The 22,143-nt window shown below is 40.2% G+C and overlaps 1 protein-coding gene across 1 annotated transcript; it reads left to right on the top strand.

Annotated features, from left to right (window-relative positions):
• Positions 1-1,235: 1,235 nt before the first annotated feature.
• LOC137934843 (uncharacterized) lies at positions 1,236-20,458 on the top strand. The gene is made up of 5 exons (XM_068779388.1): positions 1,236-1,348; positions 3,026-3,155; positions 5,033-5,126; positions 5,333-5,413; positions 20,185-20,458. Exons 1-5 carry the CDS (start codon positions 1,315-1,317, stop codon positions 20,329-20,331), a joined length of 486 nt encoding a protein of 161 aa, XP_068635489.1. The 5' UTR covers positions 1,236-1,314; the 3' UTR covers positions 20,332-20,458.
• The last annotated feature ends 1,685 nt before the right edge of the window (positions 20,459-22,143 follow it).

The raw sequence follows: 22,143 nt of genomic DNA, 5'->3' as shown, positions 1-22,143 counted from the left end.
TATTTCAGGCATCTGGTCTTCATCAACAGCACAAAAGCCAAACCTAGTTCCTACTCCTCACTCCCCTTTTTTTTTTCCCTTCTTCTCATGTCTCGCCTAGCCTATTGCGCCATTGATTAAGATCAAAGACTAAGACAACCCTTTCCGACTAAGATAACCGTTTCGTATGTTTCTCACGAAATCGCCTTTTGTATTGGATCAACCCTATTATAGTTAGTATAACAATGATATTTGATAGGTTTTAAGTGTGCTGAAAATGTAACTCTTCTTCTTGCCCCATCCTCTATGTACACAAAATTTATGGGAGAGGAGTGAAAAACTTGGGAGTTCAAAGAAATAGGAGATAAGAGTCGATCAAACTCTCCTTCCTTTTGGGTGTGAATGAAAGTTTAAAAAATAAATGAGTCTTCATGTACCCACACTTTTGACTCTTTAGGGATAGACATATTTGTTTATGGTGCCCTAGTAGTTTTTACCATGGTCCATGGGATATACAACCATTAACATATAGCTGTAAAAATGAAAAGAATACCAATTTTGAGAAGAATGTTAATAAATCTTTGTCGATAAGAGTAACAAATCAATTAGATCGAAACCATCGCCCATCAATAGTTGATAAAAAAAGATACATATACAATATTTTTCAGGTGATACAAATTAAACAAACCGATAAGAGAGAAAGCGCAATTTGAATTGCACAAATTCATTCATATTTAGTATGATATTTGACTATTTATTTATTAATTATCTGTAATCTCTATTTATTTATTAAATATTTATAATCTCTATTTATTTTTATTTTATGTCTTTTATTTATTAAATGTCAATACTTTAATAATTAATTATTTTTTAAATATATATATTTTAATATAATAATTATACTTAATTTTTTCATTTATTTAATTATTTGAATTTTACTAATAATCTTACCCCATCCGCCCATCTTTGCGCCCCCATTGGCAATAGGGGCGAGGACAAGGTTTTGCCCCAACTGACTCAACCAAGTTACCCATAATTCAACTTGAAAAATCGAAAAAGAAAAAATAAATAAAAGAAGCCAACATGAGTCGTGGAATCGGTTACGGTTGGGCGAATAAATGATTTCGGATTCGGAACCTTGTTAGTTGAGCTGAAGCCGGTTGTAGGACCCGTTTACTGAGACAGATAGACGGACGGACAATCCAACGCCAATAAAACCACTACCCTGTCGCGATTCAAGCGAGGATATTTATGGCATGCCCGCCGAGCAGCATTTCCTTTCTGCAGTCCTCTAGTGGCCTCTCTTGAGCCTCTCTCCAGCTTGCCTAAGGTGCCATGGCTGTGTCCGCATCTGCGGTTTCACTTTCCAGTAAGTATTAACTACCATGAGTCCTCGTCTAGATGATATTCATTCCTGATCTCCATGAAGCTTAGGGTTTTAGTTTCTCTTCATGTTGATCTGTTGATCATGGATTGCTGTCTGTTCAAACTGTATTTTCCGTTTTCTTTATGCATGAACCGTAAGATGCATCTCACGTTTTACTGAAGAATTGCTGTGATTAACGTTCTACTAACTATATGCTGTGCACGAAAGGATTGATGCAATTTTTCTTGTATTAGAATCCTCAGTTATGTTATGATTATTGGCTTCTAGAAGCTCCGGTGCAGCGATAGTGGCGATTTTTTTTAAGTTCATCACGCAAAAATCCAAGGCGAATACCACCGAAGTTGGAGCTCCTCCCAAAAACTTATTCTCTCTCGATATCAGTTTGGCCCATCGATATCAGTTTGGCCCATAGACCCCAGCAAGACACCAATAGGAGTCCGAGGTACGATCCCAAAAATGGATGCCAACTGAGAACCTCCCATAGTGAATATCTATAGCCGCAAACAATGAAGTGTCCCAAAGCACCAAAATCCCTCCTGAGTGGCCAATAGCATTTAAAGCCGCCCAATTTAAGGAGGAGCAAATCCAGAGGTCTTGAGCGAGCCTGTTGTCTGAGGTTTCACACTTGTCTCCTGAAGCACAATAATGGAAGGCTTGAATTGGGTCGGGAAGCGATAGATAATTGCTTGCTTCAGAGCAGAACCTACTCTCCAAACATTCCAGGAGATCAGAATCATTTATGGTTCTCCTTTTGGACTCCCGAATAATTGTTATCTCCTAGAAGCTGACCATGGTAAACCACCCCCAATAGCTGAGTCAAATTCATCATATTTTGCCATGTTTCGTCATCGTACCGATGACGCTCTGACTGTATGTTCGCGACCAGCCTCTGAGATCTATCATTTGGAGGAGGAAGGGGTAGACGGCTACAGTTGGGGGGGGGGGGAGGGGCGGTTGGAGTAGTTCTTCTTCTTCATCTCGGGTATGTAGCCAGAATTTAGTGGTGATGGTATTTCTGGACAGGGAACTGCCTCAGTTGTGGATCCAGAATCCGATAAATCTGCGGGATCCCGCGGAGAGTGCTGGGAGGAGTCATCCGGCGCGTCCATCTCCCCAGAGGTGAGGTTGGCTTTGGAGTTCATCGGGGTTGTGTTGATTTTGGTGGAGCCACGGACTCGTCTGCAAAAGGTTGGTTTTTCCATAAATTCAATAGGGTCGACTCAAGGCCAAGGTTGAAAAATCCGGGGGGGTTATCATCTTGGTGGTTGAAAAGGGTTTTTGGAAAGCTGGCGCGACGTGCACTGTTTGGCTGTCAGAGAGTAAAGGGTGGGTGGCAGTATGTTATAATAATTGGAATGTAAGAGTAAACTTTCTGAGTCACCGCATTCCGTTGTCCCATAAATGTAAATTTCGTATCCTTAAAAATTTCAAATCCCTGTCTTGTGCAAAACTACTTAGGTCACTCATTCTTGATGACGGGCGTTGAAAATTTATTCCGATCATTCATTCATGTGCTATCCGCTGCCCTTTTTTTTATTGTCTGTGTTTTTTTTTTTAATTTTGTTTCTACCAAATAATGTGAGTTTGAAGGGTCTAATAGCAATAGCTGTAAAATGTTTGATAGTTGATTATCATGCTTTCACTTATTTTTATTTGCAGATGGATCTCATTTCAAGTCAATTGACCTTCAGTCCACAAAGCTCCACACTTTTGGGAGGCAAGTGAGAGCAGCATCTGGAAGAAAACTGAGCCAATCAAGACCAAGCCTCTGTGTTTGTGCAGAGTACAAGTATGATATTCTCAGCTTTCAGAATTTCCTAATAAAATATATTATTTGATTGGGCATTGAATGGAAATTAATTGGGAGTTGGGTCGAAGTTGTTCTTTCTGGAAATTAAAAGTTAAAAGTTACTATAAGAACCAAAGAATCAGCTTCCTGGAATATTAATTATTAATTTTTAATCGATATTAGATTTTTTTCTGCTTAATTGGACCTTATTAACATTTCTTGTGTATACATGTGCTACCAAATGAATGGCTTGCTTGAATGTGTGTTTTGTAACAACTCCATGATGCTTCTAGTTTAATGAAGTCTTCATTTTCTTTAACCAAGTTGCAACATTCCTGTTAATGAGCTGGTGAACATCATATTTGTTTTCTGAAGTTCTGGGGTTATACCAGCACTTTAATTGGAAAAGCCTAGATGATGTAGGTGTGCATGTTAATGTTTTCCAAGTGAAGAATCAACATTTTCTTTGTCAGAGACCCGTAATTATGTGAAAAATGTCTTGATTGCCAATTGCTGAATTTAGAATATGTTCTATTAAAAAAAAAACCCAAATATTTAAGCACGAGTAATCTGATACAATGGCAAATAAATAGTTTTGTACGCAAGTAAGAAAAGAATGAAATAGAGGAGGGAGCCCACTTGTGTTTTCTGGAAACGGTCATAGATTCAAGTAAGAAAAGAGATGATATTCTTATGGTGATGGGTTTCATTTGAAGGGAGTGACATAAGGGAGAGGGGAGAAAGACACACGAATGATGTGCCTTGTCTCTCTCTCTCTCTCTTTTTTTTTTTTTTTTGATGAAAAGGATTGTCTCTCTTTTTGTTTATCTCTTTGTACTTTGCTGCCCCGCCCAAATGCCAACACAATTCTCAATAAATATTGATTACTATATTTCTTGTTGTTCATTAGAAAAATTTATCAATCTACTTTGACATTTTTTAATAATTTGGTGCTAAAAAATAAAAATTTCTTTTATTTTTGTGTTTTTGTTGAACAGTGAGTATTTTCATTCATGGTTTGGGGTCGTGCGAACTTTTAATTTTTCTTTCTCTCAAGAGAAATTCTGGAAATAGGTTGTTGTCCATACAAAGTGTCACACCCTTTAAAATTCATCTTATCGTTCAGGGCTCATTATCTCTACTTCCCTTCCAGGAAGTGGAATCAATTTTATTTTGATTCGCCTCTGATTCAATATGTTAAATAGAGGAAAAAAACATAGAAAAGAAAGAATTGGAGAACATGAAGCTTGGTGGCTTAGAAAAAAAGAAAAAGAAGCAAAAATGAACTATATCAAAATTGGAGAATATCTTTTATGGAATGGGAAAGCATGGGCTGTTCCCATCTGCTGCTGTTCGGAAGATGCTGAGCAGCTGAGAAGAAATACAGGACCTGTTTGACATCTTAACATTTAAATGTCCACTGCAAGTAAACCCTCGAGCAGCTGGTCTTGATATGGAAAGAGTTACTCTAGATCTCTACTCAATGCCTTCTTCATTACATTTTTTATTATGCTTCTGCTTCTCATCTCTTTTACTAGTGAAATATTCAGTTGCTGTGTCTTTTTTGAAGTGTTTTTTTTTTTTTGGTAATATAAAGTAGTTAAGGTTTTGTCAGACAGAAATAGACAATATATGGTGAATGAGGTTTTTGGTGCTCTCACTCTTTCTGGGTTCGAACCTGATTCTGATGTTGAGATCACATTTCCCTGTCCTGTCTTTACCTATTTTGAAAAGAATTGATGGTAAATGATGTACACAGCTTCAAGGATTGGACAAGTGCTGAATTAAGCCTGTTTGTTTTTCCTTGACCCACAGAAGATATTTGTGGGAGCTATGTTATTTGTATTATATCATTTTTTTTTTTTTCATATGTGCAGTGATGGTTCAAGAGGTGGAGGTGGGGACTTCCTTGCTGGGTTCCTTCTGGGAGGGGCAATCTTTGGGACACTTGCATATGTCTTTGCTCCACAGGTCATACTTTAATATCGACTGTAGTTATTGCATACACTTCAGTAGTTTCTGATGTTATCAGGATTGCTATTTATCCCTGATCTGATGTCAAAGTTGGGTGTTTATTGAATTCATGAGCATTCAGACGTCTAACCTATGTCCATTATGCCACTAATAATGGTTAAATGCTCAGGAGCCTTCAATCTGATTGGTGTTTCCTTAAGCAGATCAGGAGATCCATACTGAATGAGGACGAATATGGGTTTCGTAGGGCTAAACGACCAATATACTATGATGAAGGTTTAGAGGTGAGATTCCTCTTGTTAGAAAATCTACTCAGGTGTATTTTGGTCATTTTTCCTCTGTGTATGTTACATATTTCCATGTCATCTTGTTCTACATATTTTGTTATGTTTATAGTTCATATTTCATGTAATTTAGATATGTAGAATGGGAGATATAAGGAGTTAAGTGATTAGGTGTAAGAAGGGGGCGTTTTTATAATTGTGCTAATCACATTATTAAATAGAGAAGGGGGTTGACACGATCCCCAATGAGACTCTTTTTTAGACCTCTCTTTTCTCCTCTCTCCCCTCATTCTCTCTCTAGACTCAACAATCTTTACTTTTTTTAATATTATTAGAACAGTAGATCGCATTTGGGAGGCCTTCTTTGCCATCAGCATACTCTATTGAAGGGTGTGAATTCCTAGAAGAGGGATCTCTCAAACTTTGTGCTTGACTGGTTGGTAAAAACTCAATTTTTTTCCATTCTTTCTCTGCCATAACCCTAGTGTTAATGGTTCTGTGCAGCCTATTGAGTAGTTTCGAAGTATTTAATTGCCCTATGAGGGTTTATTAGGCTCAAGCCTATTTCTTGGAATGTGCACAAATCGTGCTTGACTGGTTGGTAAAAACTCAATTTTTTTCCTTTTTTCTGTACCATAACCCTAGGGTTAATGGTTCTGCTGCTTATTGAGTAGTTCTGAAGTATTTAATTGCCCTATGAGGGTTTATTAGGCTCAAGCCTATTTCTTGGAATGTGCACAAACCTACCCCGTCCCAGTGCCTGCATCATCCTACCCTAGGTTGATGTCAGCCCTAATTGAGGTGTATTTGGATTAATTCTTCTAAAATTGTATTAATTGTGGTTGTTGAGATTTCTTTAAGTGCTCACATCATATTATTGTCTTAACCCTTATTTTTTGAAGTGGGGCTCACATACTTGGTCCACGCATAGGAGTTCATTGGATTAGAAAATATTCTATTGGTATGGTTGATTCAGGTGAAGTTTACACTCCATCTAGAGAAGTTAGTAGTTTTGATGGGAAAAACACGGATGTGATTAGTTCGGAAATGCTGCATGAACCAAATTATCTTAATTGGGTAGAGTCTGTCCAAATGTACTTGAAAGCCAAGAGGAAGTCCTATTATATTTGGGATGATCCTCCAATTCCTATGAATGATGATTGAGAGGTTGAGGACAGTTAGGCTATGACTTGGATTTTCAATTACATAGATTGTCAAACTACAAAAGCCATGTGGGTGTCCCTAGAATTTTTGTATGCACAAGAAATTTGTCTTGAGTGTGTGAATTGTATACTAACTTCTTTGGCTTTAAGAGGGGTAATAGGTCTATTACTGAGTACTCTAGTGAATTTCTATGAGTTTGGCAGGAAATTAATGTGTATCATCCATTCACTATAGATGAACATGAGTTAAGGAAGCAAGAGAATAAGTTGTTGATCGCTAAATTCCTTGATGGCTTAGGTTCTGAAATTGATGGAATTAAAGCCCATGTACTTGCTTCAGATAATGTGTCTACATTGTCCATCACTTTGAACAAAATTATGCAAGCTTGGAATATGGTTGTACCCAAGGGGGGTAAAGGAGTTAAAGTGGTGGAAGCCACTATCCTTAATACTGTTGGTTTCACAAAATCATCTAGGGGTCGCAACAGTGCTAGCAGAGGCATATGTAGAGATGGATCTAGTCGAGGTTGAAGCTAAAGTGATGGTAAGTCTGAGAGGAAATGTAACCATTTTGGAAGAACAAATCACTTCTCGGATAGGTGGTGGATTAAATGTGGTAAACCGGCAAACTCGACCATTCATGACAATAGTGAAACCTCGACTGAGGTGGTGAACACTGCTACACCAGGGGCTCCAGATGAGATGCACCGGTTACTACAACAACAACAACAAATTGGCTCAACTTTTAGCTACCCCTCCTTTTGCATCTATGGCTCAGGTTTTAGCTGCCTCCCTTTTTGTGTCTGTTGCTCAGGCTTTTGCTTCTATTGCCACTCAGGCAAGTTCAGGTATGTTTACTCTTCATGTGTGTCTGTCATCTATGTGGGTTCTTGACTGAGGGGCTTATGTCAGGTATTACGTCTTTGTTATTTGATCTGAAAGAGTCTTTCAATGTTAAACTTGTTGTGTATTAGCTTTTTGTCTCTGAAGCTTCTGGATGGGCTATGAGAAATGAGCGAGAGTGAGCCCCTCCTGGGACCCCCCCGAAACCCACCACCATCACCCACAAACCATCACCCTACCCCACCTCTCCAAGTAGAGCAGAGCTCTGATCGTTCGGAGTGAACCAGTCCACCGCAGCAGCAGAGAAAGCAGCCACATAAACGGATCCTAGTGATAGCACAATCCCCCCCCACTCGAAGGTATAGGAAGACGAATCGGAATGGCTGACGGTCATCAATCGAACATCAAGAAGGAGAATCAGGGTGGAGAATCCAGACGAAATACAATTCAAAAACGAAAAAGGTTCCATCTCTATTCAGAAATTAAAAATCAACAATGGATCCTTCTTCCGCATCACTTCCAGATCAGGAGCAAAGAAATCCTTCATCTCCATACCCAGCCAAGCACTGGAAGCTTTCGGCATCATACTGATTAGAGTATGTAATGGAAAAACGGGTCGAACCACGGAAGATCTCTATTCACTAGGGAGTTGGAATTCCAGATGCACACACAATACCATTGAGGTAAGCTTGAATGTTCAATTTCGCAGAGAAGAGGAGCAAAAATCATGGGCATGATCTTACTTCCCTAGAGTTCCCAATCTGGGATGGGTTGGAAAAATTTCTACAATATGATCCTCCAACTATCACAGAAAGAATCATTCACCAAATTACCCATTCCCCTTCCACCATCCGCCAATCTCCAGAAAAATCTTACCGCCTTAATTCCCTCCATTCCTGTCCAAGAAATCTCTCAGAAAAGGGCATTGCCGCCCCATCAAAGCAAAAACATCCTAAATACCCCAGAAATGAATGCCAAGCTCCCGCCCCTTCCCTCCTCCAAATTCAGCCACCACGAAAACCACATCTCCTTAATTCTTCCGGACCAAGCCATGATAGACGGCCAGAAGCGCTTATCAATGGCAATAATCATCACTGTGCATCCGGAGTCCAACAATGCAAAACAGATTGGGGAATGGATAAGAGAAAAATTTCGAAAGAATCTAGACATCATGCACATACAAGACCAAAGCTGGTTACTGCTTTCTCAAACACAAGAAGATAGAAATGAATTATTCCGCTTGCAAAATGAGACTACATCTCCAATCGAGAGCCTAGCTTGCTAGACCATTGGGCTCGTCTTAAACAGTCATTGGGCTATTGCCCGAGGTATTCCATCGGAGCTCCAATGTAGACATACCCTGGAAAGCCTAGCCAACATTTTTGGAGAGCTAGCTTGGGTGGAAGAAAAAGCCACATAATTGTTCTTGCTAAAGTTCATCATCAAGCCAAAAGGCCCCTGTAAGTGGTACGCATCTCATCAAACTCCACTCTGGAAACTTTTTTACTTGGATTACTCTGGAGTTCAGGGAGATGACCTGTCTCCACTCCATGAACATTGACTCGCAAGCTTCCGAGTTAACCCACACTAGACTCGGGAAACCGCCAAGTCCTGAGTTGAACAGAATCCTAGCTTGCCCAAAATCAGGCTTTGAGTTAACCAAATCAACTCAGGGGCAAGCAATAATCATGGCCGTGCATAGGGAAAATCCCCTTCTCGATACTCCAAACAGCCAAAAAATCCAAAAAACCTATTTACATGCCATCTCCCTCCCCACAAAATCATTATTACCTAGTCTAGATCGCCCCACTTCCTCGCCACATCCTAACCTTCCTTTCCAGAAAAACCAAAACCTCTGGCCAACTATCACATCTCCACCAAACGTATCTCCACCATCGCCGCCCGAGTCACATCCCAATACAACCAATCGTCCTTTTTTTCCTAACATCCCATCGCCACCCTTGGGAAACCTCCCGTCCCCATCCTCATGTCAGATTGACGAACCACTCTTTTTTCCAAACATCCCATCGCCACCCTTGGGAAACCTTTAGCCCCCGTCCTCATGTCAGACTGCCAAATTGCCCCTTCTTCCAAACATCCCATCGCCACCCTTGGGAAACCTCCGGCCCCCGTCCTCATGTCAGACTGCTGAACCGTCCCTTTTTCCAAACATCCCATCGCCACCCTTGGGAAACCTCCCGCCTTCGTCCTCATGTCAGACTGCCAAACCGCCCTTTCTTCCAAACATCCCATCGCCACCCTTGGGAAACATCCCGCCCCCGTCCTTATGTCAAACTGGCGAATCCCTCCTTTTTCCAAACATCCCATTGCCACCCATTAAAAACCTCCCATGCCCGTCCTCATGTCAGACTGCCAAAATCAAAACATTAACATCATCACCTTTTGAACTTTCTATCCTCACACCTCCGCTACCTTCCCTCGAAGGTCCGCCTCACATCACACCCTCTTCCAAACATCACAACTCTAGCCCACACAATCCCATTGCTGCCTTCCAACTCTCATCCCGACATTCTCTCACTTTCTCCCATCATTCCGCCATCCCCCCTCGATATGCCCCTGACTCCTTCCTCGTGTCAGAATCCCGCAACCCCAACTACTAAACTCCTATATGTCCCATCCTCCCTCCATGACAACCAAAACCTTTCGTCGTCGTCACATCCTTCTCTGACTTACCCAAATCTTGAAGCCCGATCTCTCACTTCATACCTTGAACCTCCATTACCCTTCATCACTTCACATGTTATTTCAACCTCTCTACCCCTGGTCCGCAACCTGAAAAGACAACCCACTCATAACACCTCGTTTACTCCCCCAGTCACCTTTCTGACTCCGCTGCCCTCGAAACAAAGCAACACTCTTCACCCTCATATCCTCCCTCGAGCCTCTAAAAAATCTCCCTCCACGTCAACTTTCCTTTCCGATCAGGCATCTTCCACACCTGACAGAAATAACCTTTCATATCCAAATTTCTGTAAATCCCCTCATTTCCCTCGAGCCCCACACAACACAATTTCCAACCCAAAAAAATCCTTCTCCCTTCCTAAACCAGGCATAAAGATATCTTCGAAACCTCCCCCACCACATCACATTCCTAGACGGGCAATCTACCAGTACAATCCCATTCGGACTGACGCCAATCAGTCTGACAACTTGGCCAAATCAAACAAAATCTCTGCCAATTCTGATACCGTCTGGGATACTACCTTCCCCAAACACATATAAATTCCTTCCCCCCCCCCCCCACGACCTCTACCTCTCCACCCGTTCCTTTACAAACATTCAAACCAAATCCCACCATGGAGGCGTCAACTTCTAAAAGCAGAACTCCCCTATCCCCAGCCTCTGATATGGCAAACCCCGAGAAAGAAAAAAAGAACGTTAACCACCCCGACCCTCTTTACCTACTCCAAAAAAAGAAAAAGGGAAAAGCGAAATCCACCTCCTCCCAGTACATGAACATCCCCATCCTCCCCTCCTCACTACCTCCCCACCCCCCTCCCGCCTCCCCCAATACCTCCAATGGAATACACGTATCCCCAGCTACTCTGCCTCAGTCCCTACCTGAACCAGCCAAACTCAGCGCAAACTCACCCCGGCTGAGGATATCCTCTTTTTCTTGGAAGAGCAAGTAGTCAATCTCCCACCTGAAGAATACATCGAACTAGCTGAACTTGCCGTGATCTTCAGCTCTTACCCCAACGCTTCTCGCTAGCCAGAGAAGGATATCAACCTGCCAGTTTCTCAATGATTATCATGTCATGGAATGTCCGAGGAATTAGGTCACACTCTAAGCGTGCTATCATCAAAGCCACCCTTATGGAATGTAAGCCAAAAATTGTAGTTCTTGTGGAAACTAAACTACAAACTTTTGATTATTCTATCGCCTGCGAGTTATGGTATAACTTGGACCCAGCGTGGGCAACGGTTGATGCTATTGGGCACTCAGGTGGCATTCTTGTCCTCTGGGATCCAAAAGCTTTGGACGCTAACCTCAGCCAATTGGGGCAGTACTCCATTGGTATCCGTTTTTACGATCATACCTTGGGCACGTCGTGGGGTCCTGCTGGTGTGTATGGTCCGACTAGATCGGCTAATCGTGCGTTTTTTTGGGAAGAACTATTTTACTTAGTCCGCTTATGGGACTTGCCTTGGCTTCTAGCAGGCAATTTCAACTCTATTTTGCTTTGCTCTGAAAAAAGCCCTCTTGCTCCCAGAACCACCTCTGCAATGCGGGCCTTCTCCGACCGCATCTGTAGTCTTAATCTCTCAGAAATGTTTTTATCTAGGAAAAGTTCACATGGTCAAATTGCCAATGCCCTCCTATCCTCTCAAAGTTGGACCACTTTTTTGTTAACAATGATTGGCTTAATCTTTTTCCAAACACATTTGGCCAAGTTCTTAACAAAATCGGTTCCGACCACTGGCCCATTCATATCAATACATTCCCCCCCTCTCGGAATCCTTCTCCATTCCGGTTTGAAAACTCTTGGACTCTGTTGGAAGTTTTCAATTCTTCCATCCCGGTCTGGTGGGAAGAACTGAATCATCACCCAAATCCTGGGTGGAACAAGTGGATTCTAGAAGTTGCTGAACTTCAGATTCACAGGACTCAGCGAGGAGCAGAGTTTCTAAGGGAGGAATCTCATCACCACGCTTGCTGCGTTTTTTGAAGACTTGATGGAGGACATCTCCATTGCCAGAAATGGCATAGGCTTCAGTGGGTTTTACTGCGTAGACAAATACAGTAGTATTATCGATCTCACGTCGAGTGCGACATCGAAGTTTATAGTAGGCTGGTGTTTGCTCTACTGGGGCATGAAACATGAGCCATTCATTTCCTAGGACTAAATCTGGTCCTGTATTTATGTTTGATCCTAAACTAATGAGTTTTGGAATCATAAACTTTTCACCTCCAATGTCGAGATGAATGTTTCGAGCTTCGGCAGGGAGAGAGATAGTGTCGCCGGAGCCAACTGTTACTTGAAGAGGTACTTCAAGCGGTTTCCATAGATCCGTGGGAAGTAGATTTTGTCGAGCTAGACAATATGAACTTCCTGTGTCTACGAGAGCGTGTATATGGAATTTGATATATCCAGGTAGTTTAAGCATGACCGTGATATAAGAATTTCCAGATGCAACATGCTCTGCGTTTATTCGGATACTCATTCAGAGAAGGAACCTGAAGAGTCTGACATGTTCTCTGAGTTTTCTGAGGAGGAAGACTCAGTTTTGAGATGAAGTTCATATACTTCATCTTCTGACTGGATGTCATCATAATGGATGATTTCCAATCCATTTTCTTCGGCTAGTACCATGTATGTACTGTACCGTCGTTGTTGTTTTTCATTTGGACAATCTCTGGCGAAATGTCCTTCTTTCTGGCATATCCAGCATTTGCATTTGCTTGGGGTTTTCCCCTTTGGGCAGTATGCATTTGACCCTTTACTGGATGTGGTGGGGCCAAAATTTGTTCTTTTTCGAAAGTATCTCTTTTTAGGAGTATACCTTGTTGTAGAACTTTTTTGTATCCTAAATTTTTTCTGTTGAAATTTCTTAGGATATTTTCGTTGCTTATGGGAGGTGGTTTTGCAACCATAAGCTCCTACATTTTTGTTCTGGTTTGAACAACATAATGTTTGTTTGTTTGCCTTACTACTTTTCTTTTGTAGTTTTTGGGCTTCACAAAGATTTGCCAACATGTCTTGTACAAATCTATGTCTTCTTCCTAAAGTATCAATGTTTAGGAAAATGTCCATGGTTAATGTACCAAGTTCTGGATTGTTTTGCCAATACTTTGTAATGTAGTCTTTTTCAGCTACATGTGCAAATGGTTCTGGCAATTTTGCATAAAAGATAGACAGATAAGGTTTCTGATCTTCTTTTTGCAGTTTATAGAAGTAACTTGCAAACTCGCAGTAATACTTCTCATAAAAACAAATGTTACAGATTTGTAACTTGTTTAATTTCTGAAGAGTTTCTAAACGTTTTTTTTGTTTAGTACTCTCATTGTAGGCTTCTAGGGAATCTTGCCCTTAAACTGAAAGCTTTGAAGTTAAAGATTCGATCGTGGTCTATATCCTATCGTGCTGCTGTTGCTTCTTGGAAGAATTTAGTTCGTCGCCGCATATCGGAGCTTGATCTACTTGAAGAACAAAGGTCTATTTCTTCCCTTGAGTTAAATCTTAGATGTCAATTAAATTCTGAGCTTTCTGGTTTGCTTCGTTGTGAAACTATTCATTGGAAACCGTGGGCAAGATTTCGCTGGATGGCCGAGGGGGATGGAAATACGAAGTTTTTCCATGCTATAGGCTCGGCCAGGAGGAGGTTTAGCCGTATCACTTCTATCTGCCATGAAGACCAAGTGATTACGGATAGCCCCTCCATCTCTAACATTTTTGTCAAGTTTTTCTCAGAGTTGTATTCCAAAGAACACTTCAACCGGCCGAAGTTGCCTCAGCTCAGCTACTCGAGAATCTCCTTGGCTGAGGCTGCAGATCTGGAAAAGCCCTTCAACAATGAAGAAATTGAACTTGCTACGATGAAGCTTCCGAAGGACAAAGCGCTCGGTCCGGACGGGTTTAATGGTGAGTTCTATCATAAGTTTTGGGATACCATCAAACCAGAAGTTTTCGAATTTGTCCGAAATTTCCACCAAGTTGGCATCACTCACAAGGCATGATGAATACATACTTACTAGACTTATTACTAGTCTAACATAACAGAATTGGGTTGAGTTCCATATGCATAAAGCATAAAAAAGAGTTTTGGTGAACAACAAATTAATTATTATGGTTGTTCCATATACGTCCACCTGTGTTATTCTATGGGCCACAGTGACAGTGGTATTAGACCAGAATATAATGGGGAAATAGAATATAACGTGTTTTGCTCGAATCAACACCTTGAAAGAAACTTCAGGTCAGTTAGATTCTAGTAGGTGCTTCTTTTATTGCACTTATTCCGAAAAAATCTGCTGTCTCTCATCCCCAAGATTTTAGACCTATCAGCCTCACCACAAGTTATTATAAAATCATTGCCCGTTTGCTAGCTAACCGCCTTCGGCCCCACCTCTCCAAAATTATTAGCCCCTGCTAAAGTGCTTTTATAAAAGAAAGAAACATTCTAGATTCTGCCATGGCTGCCCATGGGCTTCTTGACACCTTCAAAAATCAAATAGACCAAGGTTTGTTCTTAAAATTTACTTTGAGAAAGCCTTTGACCGTGTAAATTGGAAACTTATTGATTACCTGTTTGATAAAATGGGTTTCGGGACTCGGTGGAAATTTTGGATGAGAAGCTGCATATCTTCCCCATTTTTTTTTTTGTTCTAGTAAATGGGACTCCTTGTGGTTATTTCAAAGCCACGAGAGGAATAAGACAAGGTGACCCTCTGTCCCCCTTCCTTTTCACTCTCTTGGGGGAGCATCTTGCTTCTATGGTCGAATTTGCCAAAAGATCCGGCTGGCTCAATCCTATCTCAACAGATTCGGGCCAGGACATTCCTTTACTACAATATGCTGATGATACCGTTTTTTTCGAAGAAGGCTCCTTCTCTCAAATCTCGCATTTGAAAGCTTTGCTAAATCTCTTTGAGTTGTCCTCTGGACAGAAGGTAAGTTGGGCTAAATCTTCTATTTTAGGTTTTAATATTGACCCCCTGGTTCTCAACTCCATGGGGAATTATCTGGGCTGTATAGTTGATTCATCTCCGGGAACGTATTTGGGTCTCCTCCTATCCTCTGCCTTGCCCTCGAAATCTTCTTGGCACCCCGTCATTGAGCGGCTGGAAGGTGGGCTCTCTTCCTGGAAAGGGAAATTGTTGTCTAAAGTTGGTAAACTCATTCTGATCAAGTCTTGTTTACATGGTATTCCATCTTATTTTCTTTCCCTGTACCGCTGTCTTGTCTCTGTCAGCAAGAGAATCAAGTTTCTGAAAAGACGATTTTTATGGGGAGGGCAAACGGGGAAAAAAAATATAGTCTTGTAAAATGGGTTGACGTTTGTAAGCCTTATGCTGAGGGTGATCTTGGGATTCGTGACATTGCAACAACTAACTCAGCTTTTCTTCTGAAATGGCTCTGGAAATTCAATATATTTCCGTCTCTGATTTGGCAGAATATAGTGGCCGGTAAAGCAAACAAATCCTCCGGATGGTGGACTGAAGGAGGAAGGTATAACAAGCTATCTTCTGTTTGGAAAAATATAGCAGCGCTGCTCCCTGTTTTTAAAAAATCCGTCAAGTGCTATGTGGGATCTGGAAATAGGACAAAATTTTGGACGGATTGCCCAAGCTAGCCTAAACTCTAGCTTTTGTCAAATCTTCTCTCTTGCAAGGAACAATGACGATTATATTTCAGTGGTCTGGCAGAACTCTGGTAACTGGAACTTAAATCTCCGTAGAACTCTAATAGAAACAGAAACTCTTGAAGTTGTTGATTTTATTACGAAATTATCTGCGGTTTGCGTAAGCAATGCTCTTGATACGTTCTCTACCTCAATTGCATATAAAACTCTTCTCACCCCCCTACTCAATCTGGTCACTCCTCTGCAATTGCGTGGACTTTGCACAATTCCTATGTGAACGACTTGCCAAAATAAAATATTGACTTCGGACTCGTTAATATATCGCGGAACTCAAGTTGCTGATCCTATGTGCCCGTTCTACTTTGTCTCCACTGAAACTGCGGATCATATATTATTGTTGTGTAAATATGCTCACTCGGTGTGGACCACTCATCAACAAAATCGGCCTGCAGTATTGCTCTTATCAAAACCGCACAGAAACTATTCATACAATCACTAAGTCTAATCACCCAAAACTTGGAAAGCTTTTAATCTCTTGCTGCGTTGGTCACATCATCTGAGCCCTTTGGAAAGAGCGGAATAATTGAAGGTTTAATAAAAAATCGCTCCCTAATAGTGTTCTTAGCAATCAAGTTATTGGGCAAGTTACATCTTGGATTCGTATGAGAAAAGAATTTAAAATCCTTGAAGGAATCAACTTACGAGAAAACTGGAATCTGGTTGCAAAAATGACGTATCCCCCTCGACCTCCTATAATGAAGACTTGGTCCCCCCCCCCCCCCCGGTCAGGTACTTTAAACTAAACTTTGATAGAAATGCATTTGGTTTTCCAGGACCTGTTGGCTATGGTGGGGTTATTCACGATGATAAAGGGAATCTTCTCCTTTTTTTTGCTGGACCTATTGGGATTTCAGATTCTACTACGACAGAATTATCTGGATTATTTAATGGTCTCAAACTATTCCATCAAAGGTTAGTAGGCCCATTATATGTTGAAGGCGATTCTCAAGTCGTTATCAGTTGGGGGACTAAGAAATGTAAACCGCCTTGGCGTCACTAGAATCTATTTGATGATGTATGTACCTTAACTTCTCAATTACAATGTACATGGAATTATATTCCTACATCCGCTAATCACTTAGCGGATAAACAAGCTAAAACATGTATTTTTCTCCAACATCTTGTTGTGGAGGAAGGTCTTGTTTAGTTAGGTTTGTATCTCTCTCTCTCTCAGTAATATACTTTCACACTTTTTCTCAAAAAAAAAAAAAATGTTAAACATGTTAATCTAGCTAATGGGTCTGTTTCATTTGTTCAAAGTGTTGGTATTGTTACTCCTGTGCCTTTCTTATCTCCTCAACCTGCTTTACTAGTTCTTAAATTTTCTTTAATTCTGTTGTCGGTTAGTCAATTGACTAAGTCGATGAATGGTTCTTTGACTTTCTATCCAACTCTCATTGCATGTTTTACGATTTCATGATGAAAGAGATGATTGGCTCCGCTCGTGAGGGAGAATGATTGTATTATTGGAGAGTCACTTGCTAGATAATACTTTACATGCGTTGCACTCTGCAGTCTCACCTCTATAGTGGCATTTATGATTAGGTCATCCATCTTCGGCAAAATTGATTCAGTTCTTTCCTGCATTTTCTTCCAGTTTTTCATTTCAGTGTGAATCGTGTTAGCTAGGCAAGTGTCATGGAAATCCGTTTTCAGTCTCGCATTACAAGATTGATCAGTTGTTGAAGTTATTCACTCAGATGTTTGGGGTCCTTGTCTTGTAAGTAGTTTATTTTTTTATAGATATTTCATTTCCTTTATTGATGATTTTAGTAGGTGTACTTAGGTATATTTCCTTTTGGAGAATAATGAAATAAAAAATTAGTTTACTGTTTTTGTTCATTTGTTGCGTACTCATAATGGTCTTGAGTTCATGAATAAAAAAATTGATATTTTTTTTTCAAAGTCAAGGAATCACTCATCAGTCGTCTTGTGTCCTCAACAAAACGGAGTAGTTGAATGCAAAAAACATCATTTGTTGGGTGTCCTCAACAAAACGGAGTAGTTGAATGCAAAAAACATCATTTGTTGGAAGTGGAATGCACAATGATGTTTCATATGAATACACTAAAGTCATATTGGGGCGATGATGTTCTTACTGCTTACTTTCTTATCTACATGATGCCCTCTTCTTTCCTTGAGGCTAAAATCCCTATCTAGGTTTTGCTTCTTTCTGCTTTGTTGTTTCCTGTGTCACCTTGTGTTTTTGTTTGGGTATGTTTTGCTCGTGTTTGATCAATCTTGTGTAGTCAAATGCATCTTCTTGGGGTATACGAGAAAGACATTTGTATTTGAAGTTGTTCCTTCTTCCTCTATGGGTACTGGATCTGTTATTTCTCTCCTGGTAAATAATTGTCCTCGACTTTCACCGAATGCTAATGTTGAGAAATTACTGCAGGTATATCATCGACGGTGAGTGCCCTCTATTCAACCTACAGTTCCCTTTCTCATGTTGGCTCATGACCTTGATTTTGTCTATAGATCCAGAGGTAAGTACATCTTGTTGCTCTACGGAAAGGTTTAAGACAAGGTACCTCATCATCCATTGTCCCATTTTGTTTCTTTTGATTCCTTGTGTGACAAATATAAAAGGTTTGTGTTGTCTCTATCTACTTGCACTATTCCTTCTTCAGTGCATGATGCTCTTTCTTCTCCACAGTGGAAGCAGACCATGGATGTTGAAATGGAGGCACTGTTAGATCGAGAGCATGGCAATTATATGACTTCCCTTCGAGAGCAGTTGTTGTTGGGTATATACAGTGAAATATAAGGTTGATGTTTACATTGATAGGTTCAATGGTCGGTTGGTAGCTAAGGGATATATACAAACTTATGTCATAGATGTGTTTGAGATATTCTCCCCAGTTGTCAGGTTATCTTCTGTCAAAATTTTAGTCTCTCTTGCTGTGAATCAAGGATGGTCCTTATGCCAACTTGGCATAAAAAATGCTTTCTTGTATTGTGATCTTGAAGAAGAAGTTTTTATGGAGCAACTTCCAAGATATGTTACTCAGGGGAGAGGCATAAAGTGTGTAGACTCAAGAAAGCAATATATGGCTTAAAAGAGAGTCCACGGGCGTGGTTTGAGAAATTCAGCCAAATGGTGATGTCAATGAAGTGTTTTAGAAGACATTTTGACCATTCATTGTTTGTCTTGAAGCGGTCATTTGGTGTTGCAGCAACACTGGGTAAAAGGTCCTTAGTTAAATATTTTTTGGGTGTTGAAATGGGAAGAACTAAGGAAGGCCTTGTTGGGAGCTAAACCGGTTGATATCCCAATGGAAGTTGGACATGATCTCCACGATCATTAAAGTGCTTAACTCAATGATAAGACAATGTATAGAAGATTGGTTGGCAAGCTCATATATACTACAGTAACTTGCCCAAATATCTCTTTTGTGGTTAGTGTGGTGAGTCAATTTATGGAACAAAAGATTCATTTGGAGCTGTACATAGAATCTTGAAATATCTGAAAGGATCTCTTGGAAAAAAAAGTCTCTTCTTTAGACCTAGTGATCACCTAAAAATTGAAGCCTTTTTTTATGCTGACTATGCTGGTTCCAATTAGATAGGAAGTCTATTACCTGGTATTGTGTGTTTTTGGATAGAAATTTGATAAACTAGAAAAGTAATAAATAGAAGGTTGTAGCTCGGTCTAGTGCTAAAGCAAAATATAGAGCGAGCGCTCACACTGTTAGTGAATTGATCTGGGGGAAAAATTTTGTGACACATGAGTTAGGTTTTTGTCTGAATGAACTGTATTGTGACAATCAAGCAACAACATTTATTGCCAAAAATCTAATATTAAAACAAAGGACAAAACACAAAGAGGTGGATTGTCATTTTATTCGGGATGCTGTTGTTAGGAAGGAAGTAGTCACCATTTATGTTCATTTTGGATGTCAACTTGAAGATGTGTTCACTAAGGTTTTAAGAAAACATGAATTTATAATATTCTAGAACAAGTTGGCTCTTATGGACATATATGTTCTAGTTTGAGGGAGAGTGTTAGAAAATCCACCTAAAGGTATTTTGGTCATTTTATCTCTGTATATATTACATATTGCTATGTCATCTTGTTCTCTGTGTTTTTTTTTTAAGTTTATAGTTCAATTTTAATGTAATTTAGATATGTAGAATAGGAGATATAAGGAGTTAAGTGATTAAGCGTAAGAAGGGGCATTTTTAGTAATTATGCTAATCACTTCATTAAATAGAGAGGGGGTCGAGCACCACCTCCGAAACTTGGAGCTCTCTTTGTTCCTCTCTCTCCCCTCGTTCTCTCTCTATATTCTCTTCAATCTTTACTTTTTTCACCTCTTATTTGAAGAATATCCACTTAAATAGCAGTTAATTCAGCTCTCAATTTTGGACATGCAGAAAACCCGGCAGACTCTCAATGCAAAGATTGGCCAGCTCAATTCTGCAATTGACAATGTATCGTCACGCCTGAGAGGTGGTAATAGTGCATCGAAGGAGCCTATTGAGCAGATCGAGACCGACTCTGAAGTGGAAGCTGCAATGTAGATATCTGTTGCCCATATTTATCTTTTGTCTGCGTACAGTCGAGTCCTGACAAATTGCAACTACTTCCACTTAATTTGAGCATTTTGTAATGCTCAAAAATCTAGAATAAAAAAGCTGAATCAGATCATGTTTTGGACCCCTCGTTTTTTACAATTAGTCCTTGGACCAGGTTACCAGCCCTTGCAAAAGGGCCAACCACGAACCTAGCGCTGCCTTCCAGTTTTATGTTAAATTTGACCTGATATCTTCTTCAAAACAGATCATTTTTTCTTAAAAAAGAAAATGCTAAATCTGAACTCGGTTGAATCATGTGAAATGACGTCTCTCCACTGTTATAGTGTTTCAAAGCAAAAAGTCCAGGTATAAGGAGAAGGTGATCCATGTCCATAGGTTCATAGGGCGTTATCAGGCAAGTTGACCAATGGTTCAAACGGCTTATTTATTTGATTAGATTGGAAGGAAGATGTTGTATTCCCTGTTCACTTCGATTAGCGTCTTAGGATGGTGATGTTCTTCGTTTGCTAGTATGATTTCTAAAGCTCTCGTTTCATGATATCAAATTGTTATTGATAGTTTAAAAAAGCTAGATAGATCCAAACAATGGTCGTAAACACAGAATATTGTTTTAAGGGACTTTCATCCAATTGTTACTTGTATTTCTAAAGGTTTGTATGTAATTTAAAGAAGAAGTTAATGTTGATCTTAGTGGCAACCTGTACTTTGTCTCAGCCCAAGAACTTCGCCATACAAACATCTTCTCAACTGATGAGCTGATAGTGGAACTCATTACTAGTACCACACCATAGGAATCACCTCTTAATCATGTCAATGCGCCTGTAAACAGAGGCGGGGCAAAAAAGAAACAGAAGTAGTTGGATATACCGGCCAAACAAGAGTTGAGAAGGGTTAATTTGCTAGTTTTGGAGAGAAGCCTACCCTTCCAAGTAGACTGCCGTCGATCGAGCCTCTCAATCATCGGGGCCCACAGCCCCATCCGTAGCTTACAGTCAATAAGAGGGAGGCCAAGGTAGGAGGAAGGGAGAGTCATGATGAGTAACCCAAAGTGTCTGCAATGTCCATGTATGTTGTTCCATACAAAGCACATCTACCTTGGGTATAAAGGTCGAGATGTGGCTAGCCACATAGCCTGAAAGCACCAGCCAAAAGGTGACTACAAACTTCTAAGAATCACTATTCACCTTCATCTAAAACTGGAAAATCCATTAATCAATATAGAGATCAATGCTTAAAGATGCAAAAACTTTTTTGTTGGTTGTCATTTTTGGCAATGAGAAAACGTCTTTATGAATGATAAAAGAAATTAGACAGTATCTCCAAGAATCCCAGAAAGCTTTTTTATCTAATAATCGTCCTCAAACCAACACAATGAAGGAACACTTCACCTGCACTCAAAGAGATATATGTAGTGGTAAGATTCGTAAGAAATTATGTGAAACTACAAATACTCTTTATCTTTCTAAATAGTATAAATAGAGTTGAATTCATGTTTAAAGAACTTACACAATTCCTTACTTATCATCTTAGCAAAGAAAACTTACAACCGTCGGCTATGACAGTATTTCTACTAGTGCCACCAGTTCTACTTCACCAAATTATCCTGACCCACCTGCTAATCCATCTGATGAGTCCATAGATGTTGCTGATCAAACTAAGTTCATGTGTGCTGCTCTAGTTCAATATGCATAATCAGGCAAGATTACTACAAAGAAGTCCTCGGGAAACAGAAGCTATCGGCGATTGGCGTGGCTGCTTGATTTAGTGGGATGTTCGATTGGGGGGAGGGGGGAACGG

This window comes from Aristolochia californica, unplaced genomic scaffold, assembly GCF_029961685.1.
Source record: "Aristolochia californica isolate CCGP_79_NKW_82.1479 unplaced genomic scaffold, dmAriCali1.0.hap1 SCAF_6, whole genome shotgun sequence".
Taxonomy (NCBI): Eukaryota; Viridiplantae; Streptophyta; class Magnoliopsida; order Piperales; family Aristolochiaceae; genus Aristolochia; species Aristolochia californica.
Note: the sequence above shows the minus strand (reverse complement) of the source record. Positions and strands in the feature narration are given on the sequence as shown.

Bases quoted from the DNA above. Each gene is read 5' to 3' on its own strand.
- LOC137934843 (XM_068779388.1), top strand. From the start codon at position 1,315: ATGGCTGTGTCCGCATCTGCGGTTTCACTTTCCA. The intron at 1,349-3,025 runs GTAAGTATTAAC...TTTTATTTGCAG, and splicing joins ATCTGCGGTTTCACTTTCCA to ATGGATCTCATTTCAAGTCA. The intron at 5,414-20,184 runs GTGAGATTCCTC...TTGGACATGCAG, and splicing joins ACTATGATGAAGGTTTAGAG to AAAACCCGGCAGACTCTCAA.